We start from the raw sequence: 13529 nt of genomic DNA on the forward strand, positions 1-13529 counted from the left end.
AAAAAAAAAAAAAAAAAAAAAAGATCGGTGGTTGTAAACTGCATCAGGGAACAGGCTGCAGAGTTTTGTTTTGTTTTCCCTGTTCTCATATCTTGGTCTTAAACTGTGGAGGTTTTACTAGGTGAAGACGCTGGACACACACACAGTGGCTCATGCTTATAATCTCAGTGTTTTAGGAGAATCTCTTGAGGCCAAGTGCTCAAGACCAGCCTGGCCAACATAGTAAGACCTGGTCTCTATAAAAAATGAAAAAATTGGCCGGGCTCAATTGTTCATGCCTGTAATCCCAGCACTTTGGGAGGCCGAGGCAGGCAGATCACCTGAGGTCGGGAGTTGGAGACCAGCCTGACCAACATGGAGAAACGCTGTCTCTACTAAAAATACAAAATTAGCCAAGCATGGTGGTGCATGCCTGTAATCCCAGCTACTCAGGAGGCTGAGGCAAGAGAATCCCTTGAACCCAGGAGGCGAAGGTTGCAGTGAACCGAGATCACACCATTGCACTCCAGCCCAGACAACAAGAGCGAAACTCTGTCTTAAAAAAAAAAATTAGCCAGGTGTGATAGTGTGTGCCTGTAATCCTAGCTACTTGAGAGGCTGAGGTGGGATGAGATCCTGTCTCTAAAACAAACAAACAAACACAACTCCAAAAACCAACACAGGTGAATGTATTAAAAGATCTCATTCCCTAGCTTGAGACAGGCCCTAGCCTTGCCAGTAAATATTTAGGATTAATTTTGAGACTATAGAGATTTAATCAAGATTTGAATGTGCCGTTATTAACAGTTAAAGAATAGTGAGAATTGCATCTTGTTGCAGTTACGTGATTGCATTTCTTTATTTCTTGCTTTAAATGACCTATCATTGTTTCACATGTGGGGACTAGTTTTGTAATGTGTTTGTGTACATTATGAGACTGTGTGAGCTCTTGAGCAAAGTAGCCTCTCTAGGCCTCAGTTGCCCTATCTGTAAATTGGGAGATAGTAGAAAACCTGTATTACAGGATGAGGATTAAATAACTAAATGCCTGTTAAGTGCTTAGATGAGTTATTTAGTTATTTCCTCTAAGAGCTCACTAGATATTAGCTATTATACATAATAGGTTGAATGAGAGGAAGAATGTGTTAATATTTGTTTCTCAAATTATAATTAGGGGAAAAAAATCCCAAAAAATTTTATTTATTATCAACGATCTGAATTATAAGAGTATACTGTTGGCTCTTTGGTTTCCTTTTGTACACTAAAATTACACTACTGGTACATCTCAGGAAATGAGATTAATGTCAGTAAACTTTGACCTGAATACTATAACATCTAACAGCTTCCAATGTCTCTCCTTTTAGAAAGAAGAAGAGGTCTTTGCATGGAATAATGAAGTAAAACAGGGACTTTCAAGTAGCATCTTTACCAAAGATCTGGGCAGAATCTTCCGCTGGCTCGGGTACAACTTTGACTATTTTGAAAATTTATATAAGTCTGATTTATATGATGAGTGGACTTAAAAAAAAAAAACCAGTATAGTTGAAAGTCAGTTTTTCAGTATTGAAAACCTTTGAGCTTTGATTTAGATTTTTTATTTATTTTTGTTTGTTTTTAATTTCCTGGTCATTGTTCTCACCATGCCTTTCTTTTTAACAGACCTAAAGGATCAGACTGTGGCATTGTAAATGTCAACATTCCAACAAGTGGGGCTGAGATTGGAGGTGCCTTTGGTACGTAGAGAATAATGTCTTCCTTTCCATGTTGGGCAGCAAAGAAAAACCAGTAGCAGCTTTTAGAAAAGTTTGACCAAGAAACTGAAACACTCCTTATATTCTGAAATAATCTTATGTGACCTAACATGCTGAGAAAGCTTTCATTCTGTATTCAAAGCTTTCGCATAGAGTCTGGCATCATCTCCTCAGAGGCAGCATCAGGTTAGAGCAGAGCCCTCAACCTGAAATGTGTGAACTCCTGAAATGGTGGCATTTGTTTTCTGGGGAGAAGTTTCCAGACCCAAAAAAGGTTAAGAATCCCTGCTTCAAAGCCAGAAAATTTTACATGAAATATTCTGGTTTTTATTTGCAAAGTAGGCATATAAATGTTAAACATACTCTTTTTCACTAGATAGAATACTAAGTTGTTTCTTTTCACTGGACCTGCTCCTGTTTCCTCTTAATAAGCCATGCATTATTAATGCTGAAATTTGGTAGTAGTTTTTCCTAAAAAGCTCTCCCTAACCATTGTATATTAAGTATCACTTACTAAAAATGATCCTAAGTAAAATAAAATAGATTGCTTTTTGTTTTCTTTTAAATAAAGAAGCAGGCTAGGCACACTGTCTCATGCCTGTAATCCCAGTACTTTGGGAGGTCAAGGCGGGTGGATCACCTGAGACTGGGAGTTCGAGACCAGACTGGCCAACGTGGAGAAAACCCGTCTCTACTAAAAATACAAAAAAAAATTTAGCTGGGTGTGGTGAAGCATGCCTGTAATCCCAGCTACTTGGGAGGCTGAGGCAGGAGAATCACTTGAACCAGTGAGGCAGAGGTTGTGGTGAGCTAAGATCGTGCCATTGCACTCTAGCCTGGGCAACAAGAGTGAAACTCTGTCTCAAAAAATAAAATAAAATGAAAATAATATATAGAAGCAAAATAAACATGCATTAATACCTGTAAAAGTTTATATCATTAGCGGTATTCTTTTGTATTTTTAGACCATATACTACAATTACTGTTTGGTGCACGGACTTTGACAAAAGACTATGTTTTCAATTCACCTCTTATCCCTGTGTTCCACTGTGCAGTTGCCTAAATGCATGAGTGTCTATCTTCTCCTTTTGTACTAATTTAATCCCTGTTTCCAACCTGTGCCTGCTCTCTCCAATTGACTACTCCTTTTTCTTTTTTGAGTTGGGGGCATGCCCTGTTGCTCATGCTAGAGTGCAGTGGCGTGATCATAGCTCACTGCAGCCTCCAGCTCCCAGGCTCAAGCAATCCTCTTGCCTCAGCCTCCTGAATAGCTGAGATTACAGGCATGTGCCTCCACACCCAGCTAATTATTATTATTATTATTTTTTTTGGTAAAAACAGGCCCTTAGTATGCTGTTCAGGTTGGCCTTAAACTCCTGGGCTCAAGCCTCCTCCTGCCTCAGCCTCCCAAAGTGTTGTGATTACAGGCATGAGCCACTGCACCCAGTCAATTGACTATTCTTCATTTAAGCTTTCATAGTTAATTTAAAAAGTTTTGGTTTCCAGGCACAGTGGTTTACGCCTGAAATCCCAGCACTTTGGGAGGCAGAGGTGGGCAGATTGCTTTAACCCAGGAGTTCGAGACCAGCCTGGGCAACATGGCAAAAACCTGTCTCTACAAAAAAATACAAAAATTAGCTAAGCATGGTGGTGTGTGCTTGTAGTCCAGCTACTTGGGAGGCTGAAGTGGGAGGATCTCTTGGGTCTGGGAGGCAGAGGTTGCAGTGAGCCAAGATTGTGCCACTGCATTCAAGCCTGGGTGACAGAAGGAGACCCTGTCTTCCTAAAAAAAAAAAAAGTTTTGGGCTGGGTGTGGTGGCTCATTCCTGTAATTGCTTAAGCCCAGGAGTTTGAGATTAACCTGGGCAACATACTAGGACCCTGTCTCTACAAAAAATAAAAAAAACTAGCCAGGTGTGGGTACACACCTGTAGTCCCAGCTACTCGTGAGTCTGAGGTACGAGGCTTGCTTAATCCCAGGAGTGTGAGGCTGCAGTGAGCCATGATCCCAACACTACACTCCAGTCTGGGTGACAGAGTAAAACGTGATCCTGTCTCTAAATAAATAAAAGTTTTGAAAAAGTCTTATAATGGAAAAAGTAGTTTTGCCCATACTTCTCCTCCTCCTTTCTCAGAGGCTACACTGAGATTCTTTTTTCTAGAAGAAAAAAGTAAATTTACCTTTGAATTGATGCCAGTTTTTCTAAATAGTGTGCTTTCACTGCTATCTCCTTGACAGTTTAGACATTATGTATTGACCCTTTATTATGATAAATGAAATTTTGCAAACCCTTCTCTTTCCCTATATCCTCCCACTATATGATACGATGTTATTACATGGGGGTGAGGTCCATAGGAAGCCAGGCACAAATTCCAAGAGTGTTCTCCCATTGAAGTCACACAGGATGGGCTTAATTCCTCCAGCAATGAGTTGTAACAACACATGTGAATTGTTGTCTACCAGCAAAGCTCATTAGACTCAGGGCCTACCCCTTTTCTTGGAGGCTGGGCATGTGGACGCCATCTGCCTAGCACATACCAAAATTCCAGACTCTCAGTAGAAAAGCAGGTATTTTTTAAAAAGCCACATTGTTTGTGCAAAAACAATTTAGAGTCAGAGAGCTGCCCTTACCATTTAAGGAAAGTTTTATGTTATTGTAGAGAGCTGTTTACCAGCCAAATTTCCAGATGCCAGCAGCCTTGCAAGACAGCCTGCTATACAGCAGGTCCTCTATATAATGATGAGGAAAAAACAAATAAACAAAACAACCGATTCTCAGCCAGGGCCACTATCTGTGTGGAACTTGCATGTTCTCCCTATGTCTGTGTGAGTCTGGGTATTCCAGTTTCCTCCCACATCTCACAGCTGTGCACATTAGGTGAATCAGCATGTTGAAATGGTCCCAGTCTGAGTGAGTGTGGGGGCTGTGTGTGAGTGTACCCTGTTGAGGTGGTTTCTGCTTGTACCCTGAGCTGCTGGGATAGATTCCAGCTACCCATGATCCTGAACTCAATAAGCAGGTTGGAAAAGAAATGAATGAATGAATACAAATTATTGTAAAATATACATGTGTAAAGCAAACAGTAATGTACAAATTCATGATGATAAACATTGAATGAAAAGTGCTCAGTGAGCCTGTTAGATTTGTTATTCTTTGTTTTTGAACTGTGTTGTGGGAGGAGGTGCTCCTTACAGTTTTTGATATGGAAACATAGATTCCTTGATTTAATCCAACCACTGTCACTGAGTGCCTTCACTCGCTGATACATCAAAAATTGGGTAGTTATTTTTCTGGTTTTTATTAATCTTCCTTAAGTACATTTATTTCAATGTTTCGTATTAGAAGCATTTTGGGTCTTTATTTAGATGTGTGATGTTTTTGTGACCAGAAATGTGCCATAGGAATTTAACATTAGTTTATAATGATAAAATGGGTTTTGTGATATGCCATTACACTTCAAGTCATTCAAATTAAGTAAAGACTCACTGTACCTTTTATGCTTTTCCTGCACAGTTGGTAATCATTTGTCCTCAGAATTTTAAAGCCATTACTTATTCTTTTGGTTTCTAGTATTGCAGTTGAAAAGTACAACCCATTTTGATTTCTGATCCTTTTTTTCTCTTCTTTCAGAAATATTTGGGTCTACTGTTTATGTCTGATGTTCTAGAATTTCATAATGATATACCTCAATGGAGATCTGTTTTAAAAACTTTTTGTTGGGCTGGGGGCAGTGGCTCATGCCTGTAATCTAGCATTTTGGGCGGTTGAGGCGGGTGGATCACTTGAAGTCAGGAGTTCGAGAGAAGACTAGCCAACATGGTGAAAACCCATCTCCACAAAGAATACAAAAACTAGCTGGGCGTGGTGGATGTGCCTGTAGTTCCAGCTACTCAGGAGGCTGAGGCTCGAGAATTGCTTGAAATTAGGAGGCAGAAGTTGCAATGAGCTGAGATTGCACTACTGCACTACAGCCTGGGAGGCAGAACAAGACTCTATCTCAAAAAAATTTTTTTTGTTGGGTAATCAGTGGGCCAGTCACTGGCCTAGTTAGATTTTGGGGACTCTTAGTTTTCAATTATAGAAGGTTTTTGTTAGTTTTCTTTATCTTGTTAGTATTTCTTTGATTTTCCCCTTCTATATTCTCCATTTTAATTTCTAGAACTCCTATCATTTTAATGTAGTATCTTGAAGAATTGTCTAATTTTGTCTTTTCTCATTATTCTTTTCTTTTTCTTTTTTTTTTGAGATGGAGTCTTGCTCTGTCACCGAGGCTGGAGTGCAGTGACAGGATCTTGGCCCATTGTATCTTCTACCTCCCAGGCTCAAGTGATTCTCCTGCCTCAGCCTCCTGAGTAGCTGGGATTACAGGCATGCACCACCATGCCTGCTAATTTTTGTATTTTTAGTAGACATAAGGTTTTACCATGTTGGCCAGGCTGTTAATCTGCCTGCCTTGGCCTCCCAAAGTACTGGGATTACAGGTGTGAGCCACCACACCAGGCCATTTTTTGCACTTTTGATGGCACACTTTTTTTTTTTTTTGAGATGGAGTCTCCCTCTGTTGCACAGGCTACAGTGCAGTGACAGGATCTTGGCTCACTGCAGCAGCCTCTGCCTCCCAGGTTACAGTGATTCTTTTGCCTCAGCCTCCCAAGTGGGTGGGATTACAGATGTGTACCACCACCCCCGGCTAATTTTTGTATTTTTAGTAGAAATGGGGTTTCACCATGTTGGCCAGGCTGGTCTTGAACTCCTGACCTCAGGTGGTCCACCTGCTTCTGCCTCCCAAAGTGCTGGGATTACACGTGTGAGCCATTGTGCTCAGGGGTTTTCTCTCTCTCTCTCTGTCTCTCTCTCTCTTTTTTAACTAATCAAAAGAGAACTGGAGTATTCTCTTTTTTTGTTTTGTTTGTTTGTTTTTTACTAAATGGCACAGTTTTAAATAGTATTCTTGTTTTATGGAATCATTATTTTCTTGAAACTCCTATAATGATATTAATGTGGCATTGAAATATTATAAAAGTAGTATATAAATAATAGAAAATTGGAATATTTAGATAAGCATAAATGAGAAAATAAAACTATATTTTCATCACTGTCTAGAGGTTTCCACTCTTTTTTTCTTTTTGAGACAGGGTCTTACTCTGGCCCAGGCTTGCGCAGCCTCGACCTCCCCAGGCTCATGTGATCCACCCACCTCAGCCTCTCAAGTAGTTGGGACTACAGGTGTGTGCCACCATACCCAGCTAATTTTTGTAGAGATAGGGTTTCACCATATTGCTCAGGCTGATCTTAGACTGCTGAGCTCAAGCAATCTGCCTGCCTCAGCCTCCTAAAGTGCTGGGATTATAGGTGTGAGTTACCATGCCCAGCCTCTACTCTTAATACCTTCCGAGATCAGACAAGATCGGGCGCGTTCAGGGTGGTATGGCCGTAGACTTAATACCTTAGTCTAATGGGATTTTTTTTTTTTTTTTAATTTTTACGGTTTCTTTCTGATATGTTTCCATTTCCTCTTAATTCCTTACATTTTATTTTCCTTCTTAATTCCTTTTTTCTGTTTGTTTTGGGCTCTGTCTTTGATTTATTTTTGCAGGGGAGATACTGTGGGGTAAATGTAAATAATCGGGTAGCTCTGGTGTCATTTTGGTATCTTTTTTTCAGCGATAGCAACTAGGAGTCCACACGGAAACTGCTCAAAAGGTATATTATTTTCTATTTCTCTAGGAGGAGAAAAGCACACTGGTGGTGGCAGGGAGTCTGGCAGTGATGCCTGGAAACAGTACATGAGAAGGTCTACTTGGTAAGAAAAGGCTTTGGGAAGATAGGTTTGGGTTTAAAGTCTTTGGGAATGGGCTTTTACACTCTCCTGTTGTCTGTGCTGTCTTTGATTTGATTTTTCCAGCATTCCACAGCTGTCTTCTCTGAATCTATTTGATAGTGTTTTTCTAGCCTTCTTGCCCTGCTTCAGCTAGTGCCCAGTACCCAATGATGAAACAGTCTCATGGGTGGTTTCTGTCCAGGAGCAGGACACGTGGGGTCAACCAGTAGGGTGAAGTAGAAGAAGCTGTTGTTTTCATTTTCTTCTTGGATGCACTCAGTACTCTTGCAGACTGTAGAAGCAGCAGAAAACAGAGGCAGGGAGGGCTCTGCAGGCCTGGCTAGCAGGCAGAGGGTAGTGGGATACCAGGTCTCAGAATAGTGAGCACAGTCCTTGAAAGTGGATTAGCTCATTGACCCAGCACGTGCATACCTTGATAGGGAGCCTGCTGGGAGATTTTGACTAGGACTTGTTTCTTCTACTTTTTTTCGTCTCCCCCTACTCCCTTCCTGCTCACCTTGGGTAGAAGTAGCTTTTATTTAAGTGCCTAAAAAAGTTTGCTGGGGAAGACCCATGGGGTGTTGTCATACAAAAAGAGCACTAGGTAAGGAACCAAGAGACACCATCCTAGCTCCATTTACTGCTGTCACTAGCTCTGGAACCTCAGGCAGGTGCTCGGCCTTGGTTCCCTAGAGCCTCTGCGACTGTGTTCGTGCCAGGAATTTCAGAGGTGCTGTGCTGTTACCTGTGGCTTGTTTTATTTCAAATGTGCAAGCTTTTTACCGGCTTCCCATTCTTTGAAGTCCGTTATGTCTCTTTTTACTTTGCTTGTGAATTTGAGGGCTAGAAAGGCAAACTTTCAGCTGTGATTTTTCTGGAACCCATTTTAATGGAGAGTCTTTTCTTCTCATGAGAAAGACCAGGTGACTAGTTAATAGAGAAGCTTTTATTTCAAAATTAAATATATATTTTTAATGTATTTCTATCAAATGGGAATATCTGTGTTTTCCCTGATAATTCAATATAAGTTATTGAGATACATAAAGAAGTAAGTTATAACTCCCATATTCTTGTGCCCTGCTCAAACGAAAAACTATGAATAACATGTATGGGCCAGGCGTAGTGGTTCACTCTTGTAATCCCAGCTCTCTGGGAGGCCGAGGCAGGTGGATCATTTGAGGTCAGGAGTTTGAGCCCAGCATGGCCAACATGGTGAAACCTTGTCTCTGCGAAAAATACAAAAATTAGCCAAACATGGTGGCGTGCGCCCGTAATCCTAGCTACTGGGGAGGCTGAGGCGGAGAATCAATTGAGCCTGGGAGGCAGAGGTTACAGCAAGCCAAGATTGCACCACTGCGCTTTAGTCTGGGCACAGAGTGAAACCCTGTCTTACAAAAAAAAAAAAAAAAAAAGAGGATGACATGTGTCTTTCCAGATTTTTATGTTTCTCTCTGTCTTTTTTTTCTTTCATAAAATGGGATCCATACTAACATTGTCTTTTATCTTAAAGGTTTTTCTTTAACAAGATATAACTTGGAGATCTCACCTTATTAATATATACAGATCCACTACATTTTAAAAGTGGGCATGAAAATCTTCTGTTGTGTGTGTGTAGTATCATTAATTCTGTTCATTTTTTCCCACTAGTACTATCAACTACAGTAAGGACCTTCCTTTGGCCCAAGGAATCAAGTTTCAGTAAAGATGTTTTAGATGAACATTGCTTAATTTGAGGTGTTCTGGCAGCTGTTTTTGAAGAAGACAAAGAAAATTAAAATTTTCCCTGAATAAGTGCATCATTATGACTGTGACATTGACTAATCCCCCATGACCCCAAAGCCCTGATTAAATCAAGAGACTCATTTTTTAAAAATCAAAATAAAATTGTTACAACATAGCCATATTTACTAAAAGATGGGTTCGATGGATTTTTATTACTTTTTTTTTTAAGTTAATGATTATTTTGTAATTAGAAAAAATAGTACATACCATGGTAGGAATTTGGGAAAATACAGACCAGAGGGGAAAACAGAAGACTTTGCAGTAGATACAGGTGTCTCCTGAGCAAGCAGAGGATCCGGGGGGTGAGTATTGCTTGACATTACCCACCTGTGGCATGTATTGGATGTCGTGTGATTGAAAGGGAGATGCGTTCCCTTATATGCTTGAGATCATAGTTCAGTATTCATGTGAAGTAACTTGCAGAGCTTAAAATGACAACAGGCATTCATCACAGTCATGGCATTTGCTCATGAAGACTGCGTCAACTTGGAAGAGATTTGTGGGGTAGAGATTTTGTTCCTGCGTGGGAGTCTGCCACCTGCTGGAGGAGTCTTGAGGCCAAAACTGCCTGTGCAGAATTTTATAAGCGTATCTGGAGGCTGGGTGCAGTGGCTCACACTTATAATCTCAGCACTTTGAGAGGCCGAAGCAGGTGGATCACTAGAGGCTAGGAGTTCGAGACCAGCCTGGCTGATATGGTGAAACCCTGTCTCTACCAAAAAATGCAAAAATTAGCAAGGTGTGGGGGAAGGTGCCTGTAATCCCAGCTACCCAGGAGGGTGCGTTAGGAGAATTGCCAGGAGGCAGAGGTTTCAGATTGCACCACTGCATTCCAGCCTGGGCGATACCGAGATCCTGTCTCAAAAAAAAAAAAAAAGTGCATCTGGATTTTTTTTAATACAACCTTAGACGATTTTCTTTAGCTACTAGGCTTCTGCAGTTGCCCTTGGATCCGTTCTCAATCCACAATCCTCAGTGTGTGTGGCAGCATGTGGTCATAGAGAGCTAGGCAAGTTCACTTTCTCCTTGCTGACAGTCTCACTTCTTCTCATTGGGAAGCTGCACAGGAGCCTTTCAGCTGGTTCAGTTCAGAGGCCCCTATTCTCCTGTCTTCCTGGCACTCTCTGCTCCCCCTCTGCATGGCATCCCTCTACCCCTGCCAGGTTGGACTGGGGCAGAGGCCTTTGAAGAAGACATTTGTAGACAACCCGATCCATCAGGATGTGGAGTTTTGGACAAATGGAAAATAATTTGGGGTTGAATTACGGTCCAGAGAAGTAAGCAAATGAAAAACTAAACAATTATAAATGTATCAGGGAAGGAAAGGCATCCATAATATGTCGCACGGCCAGCTGCGAGTGGCATTTAACCAGACATGCTGTTGTCAATCTTGAACATGAATCAAGCCAAATACTAATGTTATAGCGATTGAGAGAAGGTTGGCAATAAGAAATCATGAGTGAGGGTAGGTGGGAGTGCTAATCTTAGCTAGAGATTTCAGGTAAAACTGATTCTGAAAGCTTTCTTTGAAACAAATTTATAATTTTTCTTCTAAATGTTGCCCAAGGACTCAATATTTTTGGTTCATTAAAACATACACCTTCAATTTGTTCCTCTTTGTTGATATAAATCACTTATTATTTTTAACCACACAAGTTAAAATGTACATTTGTAACTGTTATTGCTGGTCTTATATTTGAGGGTAGGAGGGGTCTTGTGTTGCTCATTACTGGTTATATTGAGCATTTCTTAACTGCTGCCTCCTCCTAAATCCTGTGTTCCAGCCACTACTGCTGACAATGCCCAGCCTCCATTGTGGACATGGGGAATTGTGGTTAGAATGCTTGCTTCTGCCATGGCACTAAAGCTTAACTTGCTTCAGATCTTGCTGTGCTTGGAGAGAGCATCCAGTCTGTTGAGCCTAGCAGCCAGGCTCTTGTGACTCCCTGGGAAGTGGGTGAAGACCTGGCTCCTGGCTGCAGCAGTGTGGAGGCAGGCCCTCCAGACGAAGACTTCTTACAATGCAGGGGAGGCAGTTTTCTCAAAGGAAATTGAGTGCTATTACGTACTCCACTTTCTGCCTTCTCTTTCAGGGTGGGAATCTGTTAAGCCCCCTCTCTCTCCTGCTGTGCAACCACAGAACACTTTTTTTTGGTGTCTCAGTTTTGTCCACACGGGAGTGCAATGGTGCAATATTGGCTCACTGCAGCCTTCAACTCGTGAGCTCAATCTGTTCTCACATTTCATGCTCCCCAGTAGCTGGGACTACAGGTGCATGCCACTGTGCCCAGCTAATTATTTATTTTTTGTAGAGACTGGGTCTTACTACATTGCTCATGCTGATCTTGAACTCTTGGCCTCAAGCGATCCTCCTGTCTCAGCCTCTTGAATTGTTGGGATTACAGGAGTGCACCACCATGCCCAGCTCTGGAAAATTCTCTGTGGCATTTTGTCTCTGGAACGTAATAAAGGGACCAAGAGGCCTCAGTGCCCTTCCTCGTCCTCTCTTCCCTGGCACTTTCAGACAATTTTCCTATTGTCTTCATTCTAACAAAGGTTGCAAATTGGAAATCTGGTTTGAAATGTTTTTTAAGTGTTTTCAGTTTCAAAATTTTAATGAAATTTCTATGATCTCCAACACATTTTTTTTTTATACTCGGCATGATTCACTTGCTTACCCTGATTCCCTTATTTAGGTACCTGGAGACATGCAGTGGTGACCATTTTTGAAGTTTCTACCCTCTCCACACTTACCTCCCCTTCTACGTAACCACTCATATTCAATTTTATTTGTGCTATTTGTTGGTCTTAAAGTCTTAAAAGAGGAGGTGTGAAGAGATTAGATTCAGGTGGCTGCCATTAATCTTCAGTCCCATAAATGGTACATTTTGATGTACCAGAGTTTTAGGTTTTTCTTGTAATAAAATATATTGATCTTTTATAATTTTTCCAATTTAAGGTTTGAAAGTTAGGTTACAAATATCTCTCTTTTTGCTTTTTCTTTATTGTGATGTATATTTTTAAACATCAAAGTAATGCTTGCATGCAGTTAAAAATTCAAACGGGGCCAGATACAGTGGCTCACACCTGTAATCCCAGCACTTTGAGAGGCTGAAGTGGGTGGATTGCTTGAGCCCAGGAGTCTGAGACCAGCTTGGGCAACATGGAGAAATCTTGTCTACAAAAAATACAAAAATTAGCTGAGTGCAGTGGTGATCACCCATAGTCACAGCTATTTGAGAGGCTGAAGTGGGAGGATTGCTCGAACCCAGGAGGTCAAGGCTGCAGTGAGCCATGATCATGCCATTATACTCTAGCCTGGGCAAGAGAATAAGACCCTGTCTCAGGGCGGGGGCTGGGGGGGGATCAAATTCAGCTAGAATGCTTATAATAAAAGCTAGCAGCTCACATTCTCAATCTACCCAACTCCTAATTCTGTTACCAGAACAGCCACTTTTTCTACTGTTGACTTTTCTAATATTCTCTTATTTACCTCCATATTTCTAGTGTGCAACTATCACCACTGTCTAGTTCCAAAACATTGTCATCCCCCAAAAAATCTTGTACCTATTAAGCAGTCATTTCCCACTCCCACCCTTGTCCAGGCCCCAGGCCACCATTATCTGCTTTCTGTCTTTATGGATTTGCCTATTCTGGTTATTTTATATAAGTAGAGTCTCTACTACTAATTTCCAAACAGTTGGAATATCTGGGTCACATGCCTATCGTTAATATTTTCCACTTACTTGGTGTCAGTTTCATTTTTTGTTTTGCTTGCTGTTTTTCCTGGCATTGACACTCCAAGGGCCTTTTGACCCCTGCTCCCATGTGGCTGCTCTCTAGGGCAGCTGCACAGGTGTCCTCCTTGGACTCCCCATTGCTGCTCTTCTATGTTATAGCCTTTTGTTCTCTGGATCCTGTTTTTCCTCTTTATTGCTTTATGCTCTTCTTTTGCTGGAGTCTATCCTGCAGAAGCTTCCTGCCAATGATTGTTTTGGAGGAAATTAAAAGAAAACAAAGCCTTGGCCGGGCGCGGTGTCTCAAGCCTGTAATCCCAGCACTTTAGGAGGCCGAGGCGGGTGAATCACGAGGTCAAGAGATCGAGACCATCCTGGTCAACATGGTGAAACCCTGTCTCTACTAAAAATACAAAAAATTAGCTGGGCATGGTGGTGCGTGCCTGTAATCCCAGCT

The 13529-nt window shown here is 41.4% G+C and overlaps 1 protein-coding gene across 2 annotated transcripts in view; it reads left to right on the top strand.

Moving 5' to 3' along the window:
- The window catches only part of ALDH7A1 (aldehyde dehydrogenase 7 family member A1), a 51339-nt gene extending 41873 nt beyond the window's left edge, over positions 1–9466 (top strand). For both annotated transcript variants that reach the window (XM_017501007.1, XM_017501008.1), the window contains 4 exons: positions 1344–1441; positions 1639–1712; positions 7460–7535; positions 9201–9466. In XM_017501007.1, the coding sequence (XP_017356496.1) occupies positions 1344–1441; positions 1639–1712; positions 7460–7535; positions 9201–9255 (303 nt within the window). In that variant the 3' untranslated portion in view covers positions 9256–9466. The remainder of the gene's footprint in view (positions 1–1343; positions 1442–1638; positions 1713–7459; positions 7536–9200) is intronic.
- Positions 9467–13529: the final 4063 nt, after the last annotated feature.

The sequence above is a fragment of the Cebus imitator genome, unplaced genomic scaffold (genome assembly GCF_001604975.1).
Source record: "Cebus imitator isolate Cc_AM_T3 unplaced genomic scaffold, Cebus_imitator-1.0 Scaffold275, whole genome shotgun sequence".
NCBI classification, from domain to species: Eukaryota; Metazoa; Chordata; class Mammalia; order Primates; family Cebidae; genus Cebus; species Cebus imitator.